General features: G+C 46.7%; 1 protein-coding gene across 1 annotated transcript; it reads left to right on the plus strand.

Annotated features, from left to right (window-relative positions):
- Nucleotides 1–21,332: 21,332 nt before the first annotated feature.
- On the plus strand, nt 21,333–23,265 carry LOC149333846 (uncharacterized). Its single transcript, XM_089556129.1, has 4 exons — nt 21,333–21,445; nt 21,509–21,714; nt 21,958–22,015; nt 22,920–23,265. The coding sequence occupies exons 2-4, from the start codon at nt 21,622–21,624 to the stop codon at nt 23,198–23,200; spliced, it is 432 nt and encodes a 143-aa protein (XP_089412255.1). The 5' UTR covers nt 21,333–21,445; nt 21,509–21,621; the 3' UTR covers nt 23,201–23,265.
- The last annotated feature ends 1,288 nt before the right edge of the window (nt 23,266–24,553 follow it).

Here is a 24,553-nt window from a genome sequence, read left to right on the forward strand (position 1 = left end):
ACTATATTGTGATCACTTATTCCCGGCAGTACTCTAACATCTGTTATAACGTTCGGGGTATTACACAGCAATAGATCAAGAATATTTCCAGAGCCATCATTTCGAGACGCATCATGAATGTACTGATGGAACCTGAATGAATCAATTAAATCGAAAAATGTCGAGTACAAGGAACCTTGAGCACTGTCTCTCGGGGTACTGGCTGACCAGTCTATGCCAGGGAGGTTGAAGTCACCGCCCAACAAGATAAGATCACCTTCAACAGTGTCGAGAATACTTGATAGGTGCTCAAATTCTGCTCGCGATGAACCAGGTGGGCGGTAGAATACCCCAATTTTCAGGCTTTTTCCATTCGATAATCTTAATTTACAAAACACGGACTCCGTAACAGTAGAAGAGTCTAACATTACACATGGTATTCCCGAAGCAACTAGAATGAACACACCCCCGCCTCTTGTGCAACGATCGCGACGAAAACACTGATATCCGGAAGGGAAAACCTCAGAATTCAAGACAGACGAATCGAGCCATGACTCAGTACCAAGAACAATTGATGGATTGGTAGATTGAACGAGAAGACAGAATTCATCAATTTTATTTTTAATGCTCTGGCAGTTTATGAGCAGCAAACTCAGCGGCCTTGTTTTCGGGGACGAGCCCAGTGGTCACAGCTCGACCACACCCCCTGAATCGCTATCATACTGATAACGTTTTCCGTTTAAGTGCAGCGTATCGAACTTTAGCACTGGTTTCTTTCCATCCTGTTTGTTTCTTTTTGCGTAGCCCCACAAAATCTTTCTTTTTTCGCCCACACCACGTGAAAAATCTTCAGATATGCTGTAAGAAGTGTCCTTCAGCTTATGCGCACTTGAGAGCACCGACTGCCGTACTTTAAAAGAGGCAAATTTTACAATGACAGGCCGATCTTTGCCAGCTTCGAATTTACCTAGCCTGTGAGCGCGTTTAATTGCCAATGAGGGAAGTGAAAGTTCGGAGGCGCATAGACTAAGAACAAGTTCTTCTGACTTGGCAGCGGTTTCGTTCTCAGAGTCCTCGAAACCAAAAATGATCAGGTTATTCCGCCTTCCTCTGTTTTCTAAATCTTCAATTTTTGCATTGAGAAACTTCAGCGCTTCATGGTCCTGACGCTGTTCTACTGAAATAGAATCTATTGCTTTGCTCATGTCATCCATTTTTGTAAGCTGCTTTTCAAGAGAGCATAAACGCTCTTTCAAATCATTCATTTCCGTTGTAATCTGGTTTTGTTTTGCTTCTATTGATGTTAATTTCGACATCATATTTTTTTGGCCTTCGAGTAATTGAGTCAGCTGTTCAGAGGTACCTGGGTTCAATTCAACATCTCCGCAACACACCAACAACAGGAAAAAATAAAATGCAGGATTACGAAACAGAGATAGTTGCCGTCTAACATGAACATTCCGCGACCGCACATAATTTCGCTGTGATGACACAATCAAAAACAACGTGTGGGGTGGAACCGGCAGCAAAAAAGCTTGGCGCGTAAGAGAACGATGACGAAAACCAACCTGCATTAACAGCAGAACAGTTGAGATGGGCATTGCCATGTCGCCGGTTCCACGCCCCGCTGGTGATGTGCCGCTTCGCAGCATTTGTAGCCGAAGATCGTTTACGCCCAGTGCACATTGTTGCAAACACAACGTTGAAAAAAGTTCGGCTTTGTCGGTAGCTGGGCACACTTGATTTTCGGGCTTGAAAAAGGGACGGAGATTTTCGTCCTTGAGCCGGCACACGTCGTCCATGAAGGTAGGCTCCGAAGACGTTCCTCCAGCAGTCTGGCACGCAGATAAAACCTGCATTAACAGCAGAACAGTTGAGATGGGCATTGCCATGTCGCCGGTTCCACGCCCCGCTGGTGATGTGCCGCTTCGCAGCATTTGTAGCCGAAGATCGTTTACGCCCAGTGCACATTGTTGCAAACACAACGTTGAAAAAAGTTCGGCTTTGTCGGTAGCTGGGCACACTTGATTTTCGGGCTTGAAAAAAGGACGGAGATTTTCGTCCTTGAGCCGGCACACGTCGTCCATGAAGGTAGGCTCCGAAGACGTTCCTCCAGCAGTCTGGCACGCAGATAAAACCTGCATTAACAGCAGAACAGTTGAGATGGGCATTGCCATGTCGCCGGTTCCACGCCCCGCTGGTGATGTGCCGCTTCGCAGCATTTGTAGCCGAAGATCGTTTACGCCCAGTGCACATTGTTGCAAACACAACGTTGAAAAAAGTTCGGCTTTGTCGGTAGCTGGGCACACTTGATTTTCGGGCTTGAAAAAAGGACGGAGATTTTCGTCCTTGAGCCGGCACACGTCGTCCATGAAGGTAGGCTCCGAAGACGTTCCTCCAGCAGTCTGGCACGCAGATAAAACCTGCATTAACAGCAGAACAGTTGAGATGGGCATTGCCATGTCGCCGGTTCCACGCCCCGCTGGTGATGTGCCGCTTCGCAGCATTTGTAGCCGAAGATCGTTTACGCCCAGTGCACATTGTTGCAAACACAACGTTGAAAAAAGTTCGGCTTTGTCGGTAGCTGGGCACACTTGATTTTCGGGCTTGAAAAAAGGACGGAGATTTTCGTCCTTGAGCCGGCACACGTCGTCCATGAAGGTAGGCTCCGAAGACGTTCCTCCAGCAGTCTGGCACGCAGATAAAACCTGCATTAAAAGCAGAACAGTTGAGATGGGCATTGCCATGTCGTCGGTTCCACGCCCCCAAGAGGGTATTTAGCTTCTGCCATAAAATATCAGGTTTATTCGAGCAGCGGTCAAATTCGGCATGAAAATAGAATTTCCTATGCATGTTTAGTTTTCTGTTCAGTTTGTTTCTAAATGATTTATATTCCTTTAATACGCATGGATCCTTGGTCTTAATAAACTTGTGGTAGAGTGCATTTTTACAATTTATTTGTTTTAACAATTCGGGAGCTAACCATGGCTTTCTTATTTTTTTACCCAGTCTAAACTTCTGTTCTGGGAAATGGCGCTTATATATTCGAGAGATCTCATCAATAAGCTTGCTGTACGCGATGTCTACGTTATCTGTTTCCAGAATTTCCTTCATATCGCAACACTGTAACTCAGCTCTGAAACTATCTAAACCAGTCTGTGTAATGGTCTGTATGTGCCCCTGTTTCTTTTAAGCCTTGTGACAAAGGTAGCTGTGAAGCTGTATGGAGGTGTTGCAGCCCACAGTGCGGTCGTGTGCATATCCTTTTCCGAGATATTCAGTTTTAATACGAAAGGAGCCCACAAGACGGTTGCCCGCGGTGCTCCTAAGTGAAACTGCATCTTCCTGTTGGTCCGCGAGGTGGAAGCACCACTACTGTAGACTGCCGCCGCGGTGGCTCAGTGGTTACGGCGCTCGGCTGCTGACCCGAAAGACGCGGGTTCGATCCCGGCCGCGGCGGCCGAATTTCGATGGAGGCGAAATTCTAGAGGCCTGTGTGCTTTGTGATGTCAGTGCACGTTAAAGAACCCCAGGTGGTCGAAATTTCCGGAGCCCTCCACTACGGCGTCTCTCATAGCCGGGGTCGCTTTGGGACGTTAAACCCCATAAACCAACCAAACCAACCAACTACTGTAGACTGTGCTTGTCACTGCATTGAACTACAGCAGGCCCCCTATCCGCCACATGGGGACCGCACTCTCTAGCAGGCAGGTTCTACCAACAGTGCCACTGCATGGTCTGGTTTCCCAGCCGTTCAAAAAATAGGAAGGTGGAAACGTGAAGCACTCAACCATATAATTAGGGCACATACACAATAATGGTACTGGCGAAGGTGATACTCGACACAGTCCAGAGAACAAATGTAGTGGCATATGCACAGGCAATAATCTCGGAAAAGGATATGCACACGACCGCACTGTGGGCTGCAACACCCCCTTACAGCTATACAGCAACCTTTGCCACAAGCCTGAAAAGAAGCAGAGGCACATAAAGACAAACACAGGCACACAGAGGCAAAGGGGCGAAACAAATAAAGTGATGTCATCAGTAGGGCCCGGAAATTTAGGCCCTAAAGAACCCCGAAATAGGCAGGCATCTAGGCTCTAAAAAATATTTAAATAGGCGCTATAAAGCAAAAATAGGCGCTTTGAATAATACTCTTCATTGATAAGTACAAGATTTGTAATTCAAGCACGGAGCGTACGCAGTCCTCACCTGAAGCAATAAAGCGCACTTTCAGGCTTTCGAACTTGAAGCACCTTCGGTTTTCGCTAAGCATAGCTTTGTACTTTAAAAGGCTTCTTTTGACATCACATGAACTTAATGGCGCGAACCTAAAACATGAGAGTTGACAAAGGCTTAGGCCTTCAGGTGATGTGGCCGTATCGTCTCCGTGTAGAAAGTGTCTGATTTGGGAAATTGTTTCTTGGCATTTATTTTTTTCTACCAATTGTTGCATCTTCGTAGAAGCAGCAGCGTCCTTTCCTTCCAGTCCCCGAAGTGCTGCTGGTACTTCTGCCACAACCTTTAACGATTCATCTATTGAGAGTACAGCGTTTTCCAACTTTGTCATCCTTTCCGTCATTGTTGTGAAGTTTGCACTATTGTATGTCAGGTCTCTTTCCAAACTCGCCTCTTGCTACACTTCGAGATAAACACTTCGTTGCACTACTTTCAAGTTACAATTCGAGAAAAACGTTCGGCGAGACCCACGCCTTTGGTGCGTGCATCGGTGCGCGCCTTTCACCATACATGGACAGATGTCTCAAAATTCAAAAACGGCACCGAGGACCGAAGTGCCGGATTTAGGCATTTATAGGTAAAAAGTGCGGTTAAATAGGTAGTATGTCCTAAAAAAAACGACAAAAAGGCAGGCAAGTGCAAAAATCCCCCGTTTAGGCATTTATAGGCATGTTTAGGCAAATGCCTGAATTCCCGGGCCCTAGTCATCAGGCATGGCACACGCAAAAGATGAAAACCTTGAGGCAACTTTCACACAACAGACTGACATGCACATGTAGGTACATGTGATGCGAGCTCTGAAGCCAGGCCAGGGCACTAAACGAGGCCTGTTAGTCTGAACCGGGGCCATCCGAGCGCATGTGAAAGGGCCCGTTGAACCAGCCTCAGGCCAAAACCTGGTAGAGGCAGTTTAACTACAGCAGTGTTGCCTTTCATTCTGGTCAGTCCTGGCTGTCGGCAATGTCCTGCATGACCCGGGCCAAAAGCTGTGCGTGCCTCCTCCCTGGAACATTCTTTATTAGGTGGGCTGCATGTAACAAAAGCAATTCTAGGTGATGAAGGACCGAACTGTGCCTTTTCGTGCACATTCGTTTGTTCTGGTTGTCTCCTTAACCATCTGCTTGGCGCACAAGGCAAGCAGCAGTTCGCCCTCGGTGGGCTCGGTGGTCTGCCGCTTCCTTTTCGGGACTCGCCGTCCAGGCGGACCAACTCCGCCTGGCAGCCTCTTTCCACCTTGTGGTGAGTCGTTGGAGGGGACAACGTCGACTCGTCGATGAATGCTACTTGACTCCAGTCGTCCACTGTCCTCTGCAGACGCTCGTGCGCAAACCGCAGGCTTTCCGCCTTGCTGGCGGCCGAAAGCACTGAATTTTGGGCCGCACATCTGTTCGTGAGGCCTGCTTCACGAAGCCGTTTTCGCACAAGCTCATCACCTGTGTTCAAGCCGACAATTCTCTTCACCTGGCCCGCAGTCATGAAGCGTTCTGCAGCAGCTACAGCAACATTGGCCATATCTTGCTCTGGTATTGTCATGCGGTTCTAACATATAGGTGTGTCTCCAATGCACCCTTCATCACGGAAGGCTAGAATAATCCTACTAACTGTTGCCTCCCTTACGCCAACTTCCCGTGCTATCTGCCTTAGAGATTTTTCCACTGTCGCCAATGCTACAATACGCAGCCGCGTTTCCTCCGGGAAGCGTGCGGGCATTCTTCTTGCTCCTTGACAGCTAGTGAAAAAAATCCGACGGGCCGATGGCATTTTATACGCACCACAGCTGCCCTGTAAAGAATTGGGTCTTCGTAGTGAACGTTTCGCTGAATAAAAGCTACCGACATGACTAAAGCCTTATCAGAGATTTGTCCATGCTGTCGTTCGCTACTTTTTTCTTCCCCATGACGCCGCTGTTATTAGCCGGGGGGAGAGGGGGGGGGAGGACACGGCCGAGATTGGTCGCGATAGTGGGAAGAGCCAAGCAGACGGCAGTCGTTGTGTGGGCAAACTTGCGCGCACGCGGTTACTGTCGCTGGCTTCGCCACTCGGAGCCGGGAAGGCGCCGACGAGTAGCTTGGTCGACGCTCGCGCGGTACTGTTACAGAATTGACCGGGTGTACAGGTGCGGCCAGAATAATACCGAGCACAGGAAGGGTCGAGGAGCAGAGGAAACATGCTTATGCGCATTGCCTAGCAGTGGCGACAGGAACTATCTTAATTTGGACGCGGCGAGATGCCGCCGGTAGCACGGACTCACTTTTTCCGCAGGCCGGTCAACCTCACAGCATATCACATGCAATCCCTTGCTCTATTATCGACTGATCCTCTGCTGACAGCGCCATGCGCTTCGTTGCCCCGTTTCTCGCATAGAGAAGCGGCGCGCGCTGTAAACGGGCGCAAGACGGCCGTTTTGGCATTACTGTCTTATCTCGGCCCTTCAGTCCGCGCGGCCACCGCTTTGCAGTTTAGTCGACGGCGCGCGACACCGAGGCTGAAGTGAGCACGCCTGGATGAAGACAGCACCTGGCGGTGTTGCCGAAACCAGCTCAGCATCTTTCGTACAGTGATAACGGCAGGGTTGCAGCAAAGAGGGGGACTCGGCGGCAGGCATGCACTCTCGCTGCGCGCGGATAGCCAGGGGTGTCTTTGTTGTGCTGATAGGTGGCGCTTAGATGCACTTTCTGCTAGCTTGGCCGCCTTTCGCGTGCTCCGTATTATTCTCGCCGCACATGTACGTACATTTAATGCACGTGATAGACATTCACCGAGAAAGTAGCTTACCACATAGGAAGCGCACAAACGCGGGCACAAGAAACACGGTCGAGCGGGGACTAAAGCCCCTGCGCGGCCAGCCACATAGGCAAGTTCTAACGTTGCAAAGAGCTCGTAAGAAAAAATGGTCAGTGCCTGGTATAAGTCGAACAAGCCAATTATTCGTTAAAATTTCGATTTAAACACGCAATAACAAATACATTTTATCGCACCTCCATGTCAGAGCAAACAAAATTATTGGGGATTTCACTTAGCTCACGCCGCATGGTGGGCCTGGTCGGCTGATGGCGTCGGTTGTAGTACTCTTTATGTGCGATGCAGGAGCAGAATTCGTCGGCCCGACCGATCGAAAGGAAAGATCGGCCTTAGTACCATGGCCTACGCTTTATGCAGAATATGGGAAAGAACGGCGAGAGACCAGTTCAAAGCCGGAGCTCCGAGCGAGAACACCACATAGATTGGGGGCGGGAGCGTCTATAGCTGTCCTCGGGCCTAAGAAAGCTATGCTCTGCACCTTTTTCTGGATTTACGATGCCGCAACATTTAGTTCACTGCTGGCGGCTACCCCTGCTGGGGTACTCCACTCAACACTTCCCCCGTCCGCCACGTCATTGCAAGCGAATGAACACAGGCGTTTTTAACAAGCTGTTTCGTTTGCGTTTTCTTCTCTGGCTAAAGCCACTCATTCTAAATAACAATGCTCTCCACCCTATTGTTTTCCCCCGTCTCTAGTATGTTCAACTATTCCACCAATTCTTTACATATTATCAGCGTCTAATGGAATGCGAACCACGGAAAGCGTGGCCACTGGCATAGCTTGTGCCTCAGCCTGTCGACAGGAAGCATAGGCGCGCCTATCCGGTTCCCGACACTTTTGCTTCTTTCTTTTGACGTTCGTTAACGCCTTTTGCCACTGGAGTGCCACATCCATTCTTTCTACAATACGTGCGGAAACTTACGAAGCGCGCTTTCGCTGGCTGCAGCGGCTCAGGCCCGCGTGGTTCAGTAAATCGGGCGTTCTTGGCTCGCTTGCCTGAAACGCTGCAATTTTGCTTCTGTCATCGCCGTATTATCAGCGTCTGGCTGCAAAGCGAACAATAAAAACTGATCGGGCCATAGTCGGGATTCTCAATCCTTTCTTTCTGGCAGCAAGTGATTATGAAATCCACAATGCTTGAAGACGTGCGCATGAAGTCGAGAGCGACATACATTATGCTGTGTGCGCCGTTTTAGATTTCTTGGCTTCGTCTGCAAGCGGTGTGAATCCTATGATGACTGAAGGCAACCAGCTCACCCTGCCAGCAACCAATCCTCTTCTGTTAGTGAGCACAGCTTTGTTGCCGCCGGGAACACCGTACTAAAATGGGAAGCGCTCTTCGACGCGTCATGTGAAAGCGACCAGGCCAAGCGTCCGGGCGGAAGATAGACGGCGAATCGTTTCCCTTTACCTCCACGGTGTGCAACAACGTGCCATTGCAAAGGAAATGGGTCGACGACCGTCGACAATTAACAAAAGTTGCAAGGCATACCGTGATGAGGGACGGCTCTGTAACTTGATACGTGGGCACAGACAGCGGGTGACAAGCAAGGAACAAGACGAGCTATGCAGCCGACGCACCCAGTATTACTTCTCGTTAGTTAAAAGGGACACACGCCGCAGACCTCATCGCGGCACACAGTGGTGCTATCTATTCTCTGATTGTGAACATTCCGGTATTCGCGTATGTTGCGAATACATCTGTCTGCGGCAGACCATCAAACATAAAAGCTGATCGTGCGACAAGGTGCTACCTGCAGAGGTATAAACAAATGGTATACGTTGCGCAGGGGTGCGTAATTAGAATACAACGCCCGGGGCTTTTTCGCGGTGATGTTGCACCGAAAATATCTACTATATACAAAAAGCGAGAACCCTTCGTACGAGCCACACGCGAAAGACCTTCTCTCGGAATGCAATGGTCTTGTCGGTCTCTCATTGTGAACGTTGCGTATGAAATTCGCGTTTGGTGCGGATACATCTGTTTGCACCACAAACCAATGAACAAAAACGGATCGTGCTACAAGGCGCAACAGAGTGTGCTATGTAAACTGAGCGCTCAGAGAATCTTGCGCAGAAGTTTCAGCGAAAATTACTACTATACAAACAGCAAGTGCCAGACAGCGCCGTCTGCGTTTCCCCGCCAACTCTACAGTGGCCGAGATTGCTGGGCTTCACCTTGCCGCTGATGTTATACTTGATTCCGTAAGCACAGAGACGCCCATCGCAATTCTCTGCGACTGCCAGCTGGCACTTGGTAGACTCCAAAATCTAGAGATGGCTACCCAAGGAGAGATCAGCCTTGCCAAGGAGAGATCATAGTCATGGTCTACCGGATCTCCATCCATTGGATTCCGTCCCACGTAGGAATTACGGGAAACGAAGAAGCAGACTTTCTGGTCAAGAAAGCCCGTACCGCCTGTATTCCTTTGAGTGACGCGGTAAACGAATCCGACTGTTTTCGTCAACGCTGCGATGTCAAGCAAAAGGCACTCCACTCCAAACCATGACACCTCCAACGTGCTTCAAAACTTGGGAAGGAATGAAAAAAAAAACTGTTAGGAGATGTTGGGTGTAAAGCTTTAATGCGTTAGTATTTTAAGTCGCTGTCGATTCTGTTGTTTATGAATAAAGTTTACATATACATTTGCGAACTTTCGTTTCTTGTCTTTGTTTTCATTTTTTACAACACAGTGTATCGCTTCATTCGATCACATACGCACTTATTTTCCTTTTCTGCAGTTGGTATTGTTAGGTCCGTTATCGGTGAGGTGTATGCGCTAATCGTCGTTACATCCGAGGTGATAAACTTTGGTTCGCTACATCTCAGGTCAGCAGACAGAAGTTCGTTATACCACAGGTGGAATACTGGGGTTCGGTACGTCCGAGGTAGGAATGTGAAGTTCATTGTATTCCAGGCGACCCGCTCGATGACAGACATTTGCGACCTTTCTAAATCTGATGCTTCGACAAAAGAAAGCCCCTTTCGGCATTACAACTGGCCACCCTCTGCTTCACTCATCAAAATCGCAAAGGCCCTCCTCTGCCAACACATGATACTCCCGCGCCACCACACATCTCTAGCTTGCTAGGCCGATTACCAACGTGACTTTCATAAATGTGTTGTGTTAAATGGCACATAAGCTGCTAAGGCTATCAAGCACCAAACTCAAGATATACGATAAGTCTTTGCAGTTTTTTTGCGAATATGTCCAAAAACAGTGATTTAGGGGTTCTAAAAAGATAGTTGGTTCTACCTGGTAAAGTGAGAGGAAGCTAATTTTATGAATGGCTACTAGTAAAAAGCTTGAAAAAAGGCCGGGAAATCTCATTTAATTTCATTTCTTTATTCCACTTTTTCACGGAATACAAAAAACTGAGGACGGCGAGAAAAAATCAGTGTTCCACTACTGCTTGACAATCCTCGCCGCCCCTGATTGTTGGCAGCAGCACTTAATGCAGGAAAAAAAATACATAGGCATTGACTGATGTATGAGCATTCAGGGATAGAAAATTGAAACAACACTTGGTATAAAATAGCACGGCATGATATAGAAGAACACGTCATATATTTATAATACCAGTTGCTTCTGTAGAAATAGAAAAATTAGAGAGTACATTCTTATACTATCACGAACAGCATTTCGAGCATGGTGCTTTCCAGAAAAAAAATACCGTTTTAGTTAACAGTGAAGTTAGATACACAGGTTACGAATTGAAGACAGTGACATGATACTAAGTTCATTAGCGAAAGATGTGTTTAGAAACCGAGGCAAGATAGACCCGAGCATCATGAAACCATAGTTGGTTCTGATTTGTGAGGTTGCATACGAGCCACAGCTTCTAATGTGATAAGAAGAGTGGCGAGGTGTAAGTGTAACAAGATTAGAAAAGTAGGTGTCATCTTTGGATATTTTTCGTTTATAAAAGCATGCAAACCTCTAATCAAACAAGTGTCACACACAAAATCCTGTTCTCGCGGAAAATTGACGGGATCGGTGAATCATAAGGTAAATTGGCAACAGCAAGCAGCATTTCTTTTTGTAGAATGGAAAGTTTGTTAACATTCGTCAAAGCCGTACTTCCCCACACAAGAAAACTAACTAAAATACGAATGAAAAAATGTGTTATACAGATTCATCCTGACACGCAAGGGTAAAAGATTTTTAAGCCGATAGACAATTCCAATAGGTCTAGAAAGGGTTAGAGAGACAGCTTCTACCTGGACATCCCATGTCATTGTCGATGTAAACAGAATGCCAAGAGATCTGAATCTATCTACGTATCCGATAGTACCATGACCTAAATAAAGCGGGGCAGATGTAGCACGTGCTTTCCCTTGGGATAGAAAAGTAACGCAGCAGTTTTTTTCTTATTTATTTCTAGAACACTGTTGAGTGACCATGTTTCTAAGGCGAATGGTTTGCAGTGTCAGCAAGTGATTGGATATGATCGGAGCTAAAGGCTTGTGTCGTCCGCGTATATGATGTAAGTCGCTTTGTCGTACAGATAGGGAATATCATTTGCATATATGTTAAAGAGCAACGTACCCAGGATACTACCCTGAGGTACAGTGGTGAGCAGCCTTGTCTAGAGCGCTCGGGCGGTGCACTTCCTTGCAAACAAATCCAGATTTTGTGGCAGCCTCTAGGATCCAGCTGCAACGCTTGCACGGAAGTAGCGCCAGATAGCCTCGTAAACAAAGCAGGCACGAAAACTTTGCCCTGTAATGAGGGGCTGCTCTCTAATTTCGGTTTTTGTTACCAAGTGCGCACTGCTCAAGCGCTCTAGACAAGGCTGCTCACCACTGTATGCCTTTTGTTACGGCCAGCATGTCGGAGCAGTAGCAGTCAATTTGTACGTACTGAGATCTCGAGCCTAGATATGATATAAGGTACAGCGGTGGACCGCGCATGCCATAATGTTCCAATTTTGCGAAAAGCATACGACGGTTAATGATAGTGAAAGCTTTGGTGAAGTCTACAAAAAATACCAAGAGCCAGTAACTTTTTTTACAAAACAATTAAGCACGTATTCTTTGTGTGCAAGTATGGCGTGTTCTGTCGATCTGTGGGGTGTGAATCTGTATCGATAATCGGTTATTAATGAATACTTGTTAATAAATTTTCGCAGCCTCAGTAGAATTATTTTTTCCAAACCTTTTGAAAAGTACGGGAGGACCGATATAGGCCTGTAGTTGCCAAGGGCATTTTTATCGCCTTTCTTATAAATTATTACCACTTTTGCCAGTTGCATATCGGCAGGAAAGACGCCTGTCTGAAGTGCTAAGTTATAAATGTGCGTGAAACACTGAACTATTTCGGGAAGGATGTATTTAACAGGCCTGCTCTGGTTCTTATTAGCGTCGAGGCTATGTGTGTTATTTATGTTACTATAAATGGAGTATACCTCTGGTTCGACAGTTGCCTCAAAAAACATAGAGTCTGAGGTTTTTGCAGCCAAAAAACGATATATACCTGCGGGAACACTGGAACTGTGACTAACGTCTTGTTCAGTGAAGTACTGATTGAAGGCATTAGCGAGATCTATTCCTGAGATAGCACAACCGTTATTCCGAGACTTGTTGGATACTGGGTACATAATTATTTGTTTAAGACTGTATTCAGTTCCCTGCATTTTCTCTGTGATATCTAGCAAGGCGATATGGAAACAGATTTGCATAGTATTCATTTCTCGCAGTCTAGATTTCTTTATTTACTTTATTACGGAAAGATTTGTGTCGCCAGTAGTTTTCGCTCTCATAAAATCTGCGTATAGTTTGTTTCTTGCTAACAAGGCAAATAAGTCGATGCGTCATCCATGGTTTACGTGCCTTCGTACATAGTGTGACCGTAATTATAGGGAAACAGTCATTATATCTCGGAGTAAGAAGGCTGAGAAATCTTGAAGAGGCAATGTCGGGGGAAGCCTCACTGTACAGGGGAGTCCAATCTACGTGAGAAATTCGGTGAATTCCTCAATCGCCTCTGAGTGACAAGCTGCCGTCGAATGGCGGAGGTAGGCTGCGGGCAAGGCAGCTTTGCGATGCATGAATAGAAATGCAGATGATCACTAATGTCCGCCGCAATACGCCCCATAAAAGCACAAATGATCAGATCTAGTATAGAAGAGCAAGCGATTGTGATACGGGTCACCTGGTTAATTAGGCGTCCAAAGCTGTGGCTTCCTAAGTTCTCATTTGCAGCTGTGCAGTTTCAGTGCTACCCATATCGATATTGAAATCAGCTGCTGTGTAAGACCGGTAGTTTACAGGCGAGAAAAAAGACAGCTGGCGCTCGAAGCCATCAAAGAAATTGGTTGTGTTTCCCTGAGGCGGGCGATACACGACAGAGAACGCCAGGCGACCTGACCGCAGAGTAAGCATTTCTATGTCACTGCTTGAAATGCTACGGCTGGATAGCTCTTCGCACATGTAGCTGGTCCTTATCAAAATATGGACACCACCGCCATGTTTTTCACAGCGATGTAGAAAATATGAACTACATACAGGTATATTTATACCGTCAATGCCCGACTGATACTATCTTTACGATGGGAATACAACATCAAAAATAGGTGACAGACTTTGCAAAAAGCAGATAAGTTGGTCCGCCTTCTTCACTGCTGATTGCATGTTGAGGTGTATTATTTTAAGGAACTCCGTTTCATCAAGCCTTAGAAAACAGTTTAACTGAGCGGGAGCAAACAGAGGGCACTCATCCACTTTAGTGAGACAAAAAAGCGTCTGTATGTCGAGATCATGAGAGAGCTCATGTCATTTTTGAAATGTCATCTCGAGAACGAATTCGAAGAACAGTAGATACATCTGTCTTACGGGCAAGGATGATGCCATTTTTGGTCCACACGTACTTCCATTCAACTTCTTTCTTTTTCTCAACTGCACCCCAAGCAAGCGTTTCGTTTCTGGTGTGAGATGCTCGTTCCCTTAAATATTTTGTGCAGGTCTTGTGAATCCAAGATATGTAGTAGTGATTCTCTTTTTTTTTGCAGCACCCAGATAGGCGTCACGCATGGTTTGACAGCAGAGTCGGATGATCATGTTGGCCTCATTTCCCTTCTTTGTCGGGACACTGTGCGCAATGTCGATGTCAGATTCATTTATTGCGACGTTACTCACCTGCGAAACATTCATAGCAATCTCAACTGCTTTGTCCTTGACCGTGGCTGCCAGTCTCTTGATTTCGACATTGTTTAATAGGCTGTACCGTTCCAGGTCCGCGATCCGGTCCTCTGCATGACTCAATTGAGCGCTTAGATTCTTATTTTCGAGCCTTAGTGCAATACAATCTTCCCTCACTTTCTTTAATTGAGTGGTGGTATCATGTAGCTCAGTAAGGGGCTGCTTGAGACATCTGCAGAATATGAACAGTCCTTGATGCGTTGATTTACTGTTCACAATTCGGCTCGCATTTCGTGTTTAAAGTCTTGCAAAGCCTTCATAACCTCTGATATATCTGAACGCATAGCAATATAAGAACAACAAACATGAAATAAGCAGGGTAGGGCAGCAGCGACAGCGAAATACTGAAGCAGTGTTCGACAATACAAGACTAACCTGGGATAACACAACAGAGTTTGAGCGTTGGTGGCTTCGCTACCACTTGTTGCCAATCTCAGCGACTGTCTTTGGCTATGCAAGGATCCTGAGGTTCCTAACCAACCAAAGACCTCTGCCTTGTTCTCAGAACGAGAAAATGGCTGAAGTGTATCATACACCAAATGGGAGCAGTGGATCAAAATATGCAATTTCTCAAGAACGCTTCCTTATTATGAAAAGCTTAAAAAGCAAGACGTGCTACCAATGGCATTTTCACCTCGGAGCAGGACTATGTGCAAAGGAATGCATTCATTAAAAAACTTACTCAAGTGCTTCTTTCTTGTTTTTCAGAGTTCTAAACAAGAAAATAAAATTTCTTATTGTGAGGTCGTCTCTACATCTTTCACAAAGAGGTTTGTCTTGTTTCGCGGTAAGAAATTATGCCTAATGTGTGTGTTCCTATGCGGAGACGACATATAATTCTATAAATCGTTCCTGGCGCCTACAAATCTTCCACTCACCCAGTACAAGCATTACAAAGTGCACCTTGTTAACTTCGTTGTCCCAGCAAGCCTGCCATTTTGCTCGCAGTTTATTTTGGACAAACTTCATGCAGTCTTTATGTGGTATGTTTAATGTTTACTTGTTTACCATTGCGGGCAAGTCCGGCACATACTTGAGCTCTCTCGTTCCCGTTGCTTCCCACGTGACTAAGTGACCAGCAGAACTTTATTGCATGTCCTTGTGTATCAGCTTTTATCACCTTATGTAATATGACTCATATTATGGGTTCAACTGCGTTTCTAGGTTTATTACTATAATTAGACTGAGGAATCAATCTAGATAACACTGTTCTGTATGTTTTTCTTCAATATTTGTTCCATCGTTGCTGCAATGGCGAATCATTCTGCTGTAAAAATTGAAGCGCACTGCGGCAGCCTGACTACTTTCTGCCACTTCCCTTGTATTATCGCACTTCCTAAAAAGAGTGCTCTTCTAGAGCAGTATATGTAGAAATTGTTTTAATTATCGTATTTTTCACTTACTGCAAAAACTCTTGCTGTATATATTCCGGTCGGGTTTGCGTTATGTTAATATGTGTCAATATCGCACTCCAAAGAAAAGTTCTGTTTCAGAACAGTATCTGTAGAAATTGGTGTAATTATCGCATTTTCACTTACTGCAAAAAACTCTTGCTGTATATATTCCTGTGGGGTTTGCGTTTTGTCAATATGTGTCAGTGCGAAATCTAATACATCAGAAAACGTGCACCAAGGTGGCAACGAATTGGATCTCCAGGCAACATCGGGAAGTGCATCTCGAATGTTCATTTCTTGGCAGTTTTCTACAATTTGACATTTGTTGGTAAATAGTGTTCTGGATGGGTATTTATTAACTATGGGGTAACACAGATGTTTTGGTAGCGACCTTATTTACGGTACGTATGCACAGGTAAGCATATTTACGGGGGATGTTCTGTATGCTCCAGTTGAGAGGCGCAAATCAAGGTTTCGTACTGGATCCAGCCCTTTAAGGTACGATGGCCTCGCAGACCCATAAGCTATTCATCCATAATCTAAGGAAGAGCGCACTGCTGAGCGGCACAATAGCACATCCTATCGGACCCCCACCCTTTTCGTGACAGTATTTTGAGTATATTCAGGGATCCTGATTTTTTAGGGCGTTTTTGTGGGGTACAAACGTGAGCTTTTTGTCAAAAGTTAGGCCTAAAAACTTGCGTTCTTGCCTTACTGGAAGCACGGTTTCATTCAAGAGGAGGGAGGGAGCAATCTGCAACCCTCTTTGGAGTGAGAAAACGACAGCAACTGTTTCTTGCGGGGAAAAGCTAAAGACATTTCCGCCTGCCGAAACCGTTAACTGTTTATTGTGAGTTGTGTTTGTCTTTCACATGTTAATAAGCTTGAGTGTGTGCACACAATTTGAAGGTCATCGACGTACACTGGGTACATATTGGACTGGGGAATTATGTTGTCTAAGGAATTCATTTTTACTATGAAAAATGTAGTGTTTAAAATTAATCCTTGAGGCACACCACTCTCCTGAGTGAAATTCTTCGTGGGGTTAGCACCGAGACGAGCATGGAATTAACGGTTGGACAAAAATTCGCTCAAACATTGCCATCCTCCCGCAGATGCCACGTTGTGCAAGGTCATCAAGAATACCGAACGCCCGCGTTGTGTCATATGCCTTCTCCATATCGAGAAACAGATTAAGGAAGTGTTGCCGGTGTATAAACTCCTCTCGGAATGTGTTTTATAGGCGGACGAGACGGTCAACTGTGGAGAATGCTTTTTTAGGCCACATTGGTTTATATCAAGAACAGGTAGGGTGTCTAGAATGAACATTACTCTAATATTGAGAACGCTTTCAAAACATTTGGCAGGACTACATTCGTAAATGTTTGGCAGCCGGTCCAGTCGGCGAGTTAACAAAGCAGAATGGTCGGGCCTGCGTTGGCTACCAACCATGTATGCAAAGAAGTTTGCAGCCGGCGGCATTACCCTGCTGACTGGCCAAGTGCTGGCGCACCAGCCTGCTGGCAAAAGCACGGTAACGCTTGGCCCGACCGCTGCTATTGTTCAATAAGACAAGCTCGCAAAAGCGCGCCACTGATCAGCCATGCTGCCTCCGTAGCTTCGATGGTACGAAACTACATAATTTGTACGTATTCAAGATTTAAATGCCAAATCTTCTATTCATGTTTTGCTCTGCCACCAATTTTTTTATTTCTTTCTTCGGCTCGTCGTATTTTTGTCAAGTAAAACCAATTGCCGTGCCAGTTGGTACATACTGAATAAAGGAAAAGTTCCACAGCGCTAAAAAGGACAAGCACAGAGAAGAAAAGGGCGCCAGTCCTGTCCTTCTCTTCGGTATGCTCCTCTCCTTTGGTGCTGTGGAAGTTTTCCTTTATTCATATTTTCATTGAGTTCTGTCGCGGCTAGAAGCCGAACGAAGAAGTGACTTCGCATTCATGAGGCGCCAATGTTATCATTCTATCTGCCTGTTATGGGGCCCTGCAATAATGTAGCATCACTCATACCATTGATATATGCCCACGTGTCCGCCCAGTTAACGAACGTATAAATCGCAGCCACCACGGAAGAGTGAATCACCAAGCAAGGTCGATCGTCTCCGTTCATACCAGCCATACTTACTGCGTAGCAAACAAACACGCATTATTCCGAGAGTGCTTCGTAACGTTTGATGAGCAGCGCAGTGGAAATATTTCCTTAAGAAGCGGTGTCGACTGAAAGCCGTTCGACTGCGATTGCTCATCGCATGCTTTTCAGAATTTCTTGAAGCTTACACAGCACACACCACACCGAAGGCACACGCTTGAGTTGTCGTCGCCGATACGTACGGACTCAAGAGCGATGAGCTCTCCGATCTGCGGTCTACGACAGGATTCAATTATTTCAATAAGTTGTTCTCGATCCCAAGGAGTCTATTTCTACAGAACGCGTTCGTAGCAATGAGACGAAGCAGAACGCGAAGCTACGGCGAGCATCCGTCTTCCGTTCTCCGTCGCCGCTTGCCGCCGTGATTGCCGGCGCAGCTTGCGGTGGCCAGCAGCCCATGTGATCATGGTGCCCTTTCCCCTCAGGGGTGAATTTTCTGGCAGCCAGCGAGCTGCCCGAGCAAGGCATGTCGAAGAAGGCCAGTGGCTGAGGAATTTGAATTGAGGTGGAGGTCGAGACCGCCGAAGCAACCGAAGAGACTTCGTAGTTCGTGAAGTGCGAGAGCATGCTTACACGTACTGCTAGCAGCGAGGAGCACGACGTAGGAACGGGCGAACGGTAAGAAGGTGTCGGCAGGTGCAGCGTGTCCACAGGATGCGCAGCGCCGAAGGTCCGCATTTCCCCGAGGTAATCCCAGGCAAGCGTGAAGGCGTGCGCAAACACGAAAAATATATGCACGAGCAGAGTGCCTGGGGCTGTCGGAGCGAACAGCGGACGCGGCCGCTCTCCTAGGACGCCAGCGATGGAATGAAAAAAAATTAGCTGGGGTTTAGTTCTGGTTAAACCTGGCAGGTTGCGTAAGCCCGTCTAGCAGCGTCTTGAGCGCGCCGCTTAGCAAGGCGCTGTTCGCGTTCATCTGTCTCCGACGCCCGTTGTCGTTTCCTGGCTTCGTCAAGCCGACGTAGCCTCTCCTTCTGTTTATCAGGCGGCATAACGCCGAGTGGTTGGTTGGTCGCGACTGACAGAAGCATGAAAAAGAAAAGTGCCGACAGGCTCAAGCCGAGCCACCACTGCTGCTACATGCAGATAGAAGAGAGTTGAAAGATAAGAAGAAAGAGAAAAAGAGAGAGAAAAACAGATAGACGGCCATAGCACGAAGGCTGCAACCATGGCTGCAACCCCCTGAGTCGGCAAGCGAGCGAACGCATTTTATTCCCTCTCCCTCCCCCCCCCCCCCCCCCCCGTTTTGCAGCCTACTCTCCACACTCCAGAGCTGGCGAGAGCGCGGCGACGGCAGCGCCTCCACTCGGCAGCGGCGCGGCTCGCCGTGCCTGATCCGACGGCTTGAAGTGGGAGCCCAGCGCCGGCCGTTGTTGTTGCCATGGCAATGACGCTCCATCGGTTGCACGCCGTGCCTCGCGCTGCCCTTACCCGACGGCTTGAAATAGGGGCCCATCTGCGGTCGCTCTAAAGGTCAACCGTGCCTCAGGCCGCCCCTACACGAAAGGCTGGAACCTGGCGTAGTAATGCTTACGCAATAAAACCATTGACTGTGGTTTAGCTCTGGTTAAACCTGCAGTGATGCGATAGCTACAGCTAGCCGAGTGGAACTCGCTCAGTCGAATGGCTCAGTCAGTCTTTCGCCGCTGGGCTTCACTGGGCGTTCCTTCTTCTTCATCGTCCCTGGTCGCCGCCGCATGGTTTCATTCTAACGGCGGTCTCTGCCTTCCGTCAGCCGATCCGACTCGTCCATCCCTAACCGGGTTTGTTGTTGCTGCTGTTGTTTCAATTGAGAGAAGGATGAAAAGGAAGTAGCATGGGCGTGCCGACTGACTTGAGCTCAGCCACCACCGCTGCCAAGTGCAGAGAGAGGACAGTTGAAAGACATGAGAGGCAAGAATGAAAGAACAGACGCGCGTCGCAACAACCGTGTCCTCCGAAGCGGGGACGCTGTCTGTAACATACCCCAGAGCCCTATAACAAAACGGTAGAAGAAGCAGAAGACGAAACGCAAGCTTGGACCTCGCATTGCACAACTTACGGAGCAGGCTGCGGCATACGGCCTTTTTCATTTTCCTGTACTGCCACCTCGCGTACGACGCCGGAAGCTCATTGGTAGGGTACTGTGTGCCCAACCCGGCCGGATGAGTGCCGCTGCGCAGCTCGTTTTGTGTGAATCCGTCGACGATGGCGTGTCCTGGGCAGCACCTGGTACCTGGAGGATCTCTAGGGCTGTCTGACGGCTGGGTGCGAAGTGCGAGGCAGGCTGCTGTGCCCACTGAAGAGCAAATTCCTCAGTATCTGTGATCATCCGGCATGCGATGCGATCGCCAGCTAAGCAAGGGCCGCCGCTTCAAAGATGAAAGCTACGTTCGGAACGTAATGTTCAATCAAATGTCTCCGATCAGTGAGGTTGCCGTTTTCCGCTGTATATGCCTGCCATCCATAAAAGGCGGATACTACATCGTGCACGCCATAGCGCAGAAAACGACTGGGGTCATCATCGAGGCTTACTGCCATTGCCCAGTCGGGTAAGTGAATTTTCTTGGTATTGTGTGATTATTGACGACTAGGAATTTGCTTCTGCTTACCTCGCATTCTACATTATTAGCATCATTTCGCATTTATTGGCGGTAGTGCTGTTTAGCTTTATCAAATCGTGACACAACGTAGTTGCATGGAGGCCGATCTGCATACAGTCGCGATACTGAACGTGCAGCCTCGTGTGTGCTTGCTGGTGTGCGATTCCAGTTTGCAGTGTTTTAATGTAGGAACAGAGGAAATGGCCAAGTTTTTGCCTGGAGTGCCCGCTATGTTTTTTCCGTTAAACCGTCCGCCCGTCCGTAGGGATCCGTACGGATGCTACAAAACTTTTGGAGATAACTTAAATATGCCTGATTCAGTTTTTGCCCTACCGGGAAGCAAACCTAAACTCATTTTTGGTGACGAACTGGAAGCGTGCGAGGCTACCGCCGCAGTGCACCTGTGCTTGTTTCTTGAAAAACAGTTGGCTGCGACGAGCGCACGCCATGGTATTGATACGTGGACTTTAACGTCTGACACATGGGCTGTGTGGGACGCTTCTGTGGAGGGCTCCGTATTAATATATGCGACCGTTACTTATTTCACGTGCATTGACATACACAGCACACTAGCGCTGTGTATGTCAATGCACAAGTGGCAGCTGCATCTACTACATCTTGCCATGATTCATAGTTGTGGCTAGATAAGTTATGCCTCACACACACAGAGCAAAAATGCTCGAAGGCCACATGTTTGCAGAATCTTGTTACATTCATCGACTATACTGTTCATCCTTACAATAAAATTTCTTTACTCATGCTAGTATGTGCTGTTTCATGGATACTTTAAAGAGTAGATTAACGCCCTCACAGGTACACTAGCACTTTATAAACCAAACGTATAAGTTGTTGCATTAGTGCGGTTAGGAATGGTATCCATAAACAGTGCTCGATGTAGGCTAAATATTATATTTGTGCTGAAGCCGACTTTTGAAGATTAATGTGGTTCCTTATTGTATTTGCAGTTTAAGCGGAACTTGCCAGCACGTGGTAGGTTTGCTGCTGACTGTAGTTGGCGCTGATGCTGAGCCAGAGCCGACATGCACAGATTTGCCCTGCGCTTGGGTTGTGCCGTCATCAGGTAATCCTTCATAGACGTCACCAGAGTGCTCAAAAGTGTGCTGATCATACCATTTTCTTGTAGCCAAAAAGGTGGAAGTGACCAAGCCCCTCAGTGACATCACTTTCAGGACAGCCGATCCTAATAGAAGGCAAGGCTTGAAGCGCAAGCGGTCATATGACTCTTGCCCCAATGGAATGCCATCCAATGCTGGCTGTTTCAGAAGGAAGCTGCATGATGCTTTTCCCCGTGCACTGTGGCTTCGATACAACAAAGAAGCAACCGAACAGGTTTGCCTTTCTTATGGTTGTTCAATTATTCGTACAAATCACCACTTAAAGCTGCAACGTGTCATGTGATGAAGTATTTCGTGACAGCTTTTAACAGTCTAATGTAGTTGATTATTGAATCAGCAATGAGATCAATTCATTTTCATGGTTGTCAGAGCAGAACATCCATTATTTACATGAATGTTTATTTTGTTTTTGCTATAAGAAAGCAGGGTTTCTTATTTGTGGTGGTATTTGTTTCAGCCTTCAGTTTCCCTCGAAGCAAATGAAAATGAGCAGCCCACTACAGAGGTCACATCAGGTACGGTTATATTCATATGTGGTGATTGGTAGCCCAGCAAACCAGGCATGTGTGGTTACAGGCCATGGAAGTAATAATGCGACATCCAGACATGTTGACAGTTTTATTCTATGCATAGTTATACACAAATATCATGCCACTTCAGTATAACTTGGACAGAAATTCAAAATATTTGAAGAAGCATTTGGTATTCTCCTTAGTCTCAGTGACTAATGGCTTCCTTCCTATAGTTACCATAAAGAGCTCCTCATTTCCCTTCCCTTGTCTGCTCACTAAACTTCTTGGATATATTAGCTATGTGAGAGAGAAGTTTTCAGTAGTTTTTTTTTATACAGCCCTACCTCGATCTCCACCTCCAAAAGGTGAGGTGAACATTACAAATGCATCCGTCTGGATTCCAGGAATCGCTTTTCTGGCTTTCGGTTGCAGTATCACGCATAGCATTGAGTAAGCAACTGAAGTGTTTAGCCTGCTGCAGGTGTTAGCCTCATTACTTGTTCGTGCAAAGTTTTAAAACCACTGTGGCAGCAAGTAGGAGATAATGTTATCGGTAGTAACGCATCATTTTGGTAGCAATTATCATATGGGAAGCCTCTGTCCAAAGGAAGCAGCCCAAGGGAATTGCTTGTGAGCCACGCTGTATGGCTCGTAATGTATTGCCAAGGTTCCAAATCCCTTCAAGCCGACGAGACTTTTCTACTTGCACCTCCAGTACTTTGGAGTTCCTGCGAAGCTTTAACCATCTTATTACATAGCTTAAAAGAAAACCCTTGAGGGTTTTTACATTTCAGAAAGGCTTTGCTTAGAACAGTGGTGTGTTTGCACACAGATAATATGCATATTTTTGTGTTGCTGTTACAGTGCACATCTTGCACCAGTTCTTGTTTGTTTCTCCTTGCTGCAGCACACCAGGGTGTCCCAGCCCTCATGGACCTAATTAAAGAGCACCGCCAACTTACAGGGCCCGAATTTCTAGCTTACCTTAAGCAAGCCTACACGGGGGAGGACATTGCTCAAATCGAGCAACAAAGAAAGCTGCAGTCCCTTTCATCACAGTGGATGCTCTACAGGCAAGGCATGGTCACTGCGAGTAGAGCCCGTGCATGCCTGACGCGTACACGAAGCTTGGACAAGGAGCCACGGCCCCACAACCTATGTGGGATTGTCAACCTAGTCCTACAGTAATCAGCATTCAAGAGCTCTGCCATGAACGAGGGACTTCGCAAAGAAGCGGAGGCCGAGGCTTTTTCTATTTCTAACCTTCGGAAAAGTGGCCATGCTGCCTCTATTGCACCATATTCAGGAAACTGCCTATTGTTGGGGCATCACCTGATGGTGTAGTCACGTTTGACTGTGAATGCTGTACAGGTGCTGTTCGAGTACTTGAAGTGAAGTGCCCTTTGGAAGTGAAAAATTCATTTAATGACTTGAATGAAATGAAGCCAAAGTTGGTATACCAAAGTCAGATGAACGTCACAATGGGTATTCTGAATATTCCCGAGTGCGACTTCATTGTCTACTGCAACAGAGACGAAGTAGCAACTGTAACTGTAAAGTACGATACCGCAGGATTTAATGAGTTCCTGGAGGCAGCGCAAAAATTGTTTGTCGAGTTTCCATGGGAAAAAGATTTTTCCACGTAAATAGCATTTACAGATCGTTAAGAAAGACAACTGGTTGGTTTTGCAGTGCCAAATACCAGCAGTTGATTTTTTATATGGAAGTGTAATATTTTGTGGAAAGTGTCATAATTAACCGAAATAGTGACATCCAGATTTCATGACCTTTCTGGAAAACACCCAAAGCAGCGTGAAATCAAGTTCTATTTTAAAAATGTGCAGTACATTGGAAAATGTGCTAAAAAAACAGATTCCTTTAGTCAGGGCAAAATGTTTCTGCATTAAAATGGCGGGCGACATACTACCCCTCTCACTGTTGCACGAAATGTTAACTCCATTCTCTTTTTCGGGGAAAAAAAACAAATTATTTTAGACATGAAAGAGGCACAATTCACCCGAAACAGTCAATGCTAGGTGCAGCACACTGCCAGAAAAACCTGCGAATTGTGTTTGTACAAATTGTGTGCATAGCGTGTCAAAGGCTTAAAGCGACTTAACCATTCCACACTTTTGTTGTATTTTTGTTGTATTAAACAAGCACTTGACATCTCTCAGAGGGACTGTTATGACTACTCCTTGATGCAGGTGTGAATGTGCACAAGGGTAACAATACACAAGGAATATGAGAGAAGCCAACAGCCACAGAAACCAAGGGGCACAGGGGATGTTTCTGCATTAAAATGGCGGGCGACATACTACCCCTCTCACTGTTGCACGAAATATCCCCTGTGCCCCTTGGTTTCTGTGGCTGTTGGCTTCTCTCATATTTATAACGAGCCCCTCATTCCCCTTTTCTTGTCTGCTTAATACACAAGGAAGGATGAGGAAACATCCCACGGTAATATCTCAATACCCTTTGCTGAAGACATCTCTCTAGCAAAACATGGTTTCGATATCAAACCTTCTGGATCGTCCCTTA

The sequence above is a fragment of the Amblyomma mixtum genome, chromosome 8 (assembly GCF_055824585.1).
Source record: "Amblyomma mixtum isolate Tamu chromosome 8, ASM5582458v1, whole genome shotgun sequence".
NCBI lineage: Eukaryota > Metazoa > Arthropoda > Arachnida > Ixodida > Ixodidae > Amblyomma > Amblyomma mixtum.

Bases quoted from the DNA above. Each gene is read 5' to 3' on its own strand.
- LOC149333846 (XM_089556129.1), top strand. From the start codon at position 21,622: ATGCCATCCAATGCTGGCTGTTTCAGAAGGAAGCTGCATGATGCTTTT. The intron at 21,715-21,957 runs GTTTGCCTTTCT...TATTTGTTTCAG, and splicing joins ACAAAGAAGCAACCGAACAG to CCTTCAGTTTCCCTCGAAGC. The intron at 22,016-22,919 runs GTACGGTTATAT...TCCTTGCTGCAG, and splicing joins CACTACAGAGGTCACATCAG to CACACCAGGGTGTCCCAGCC.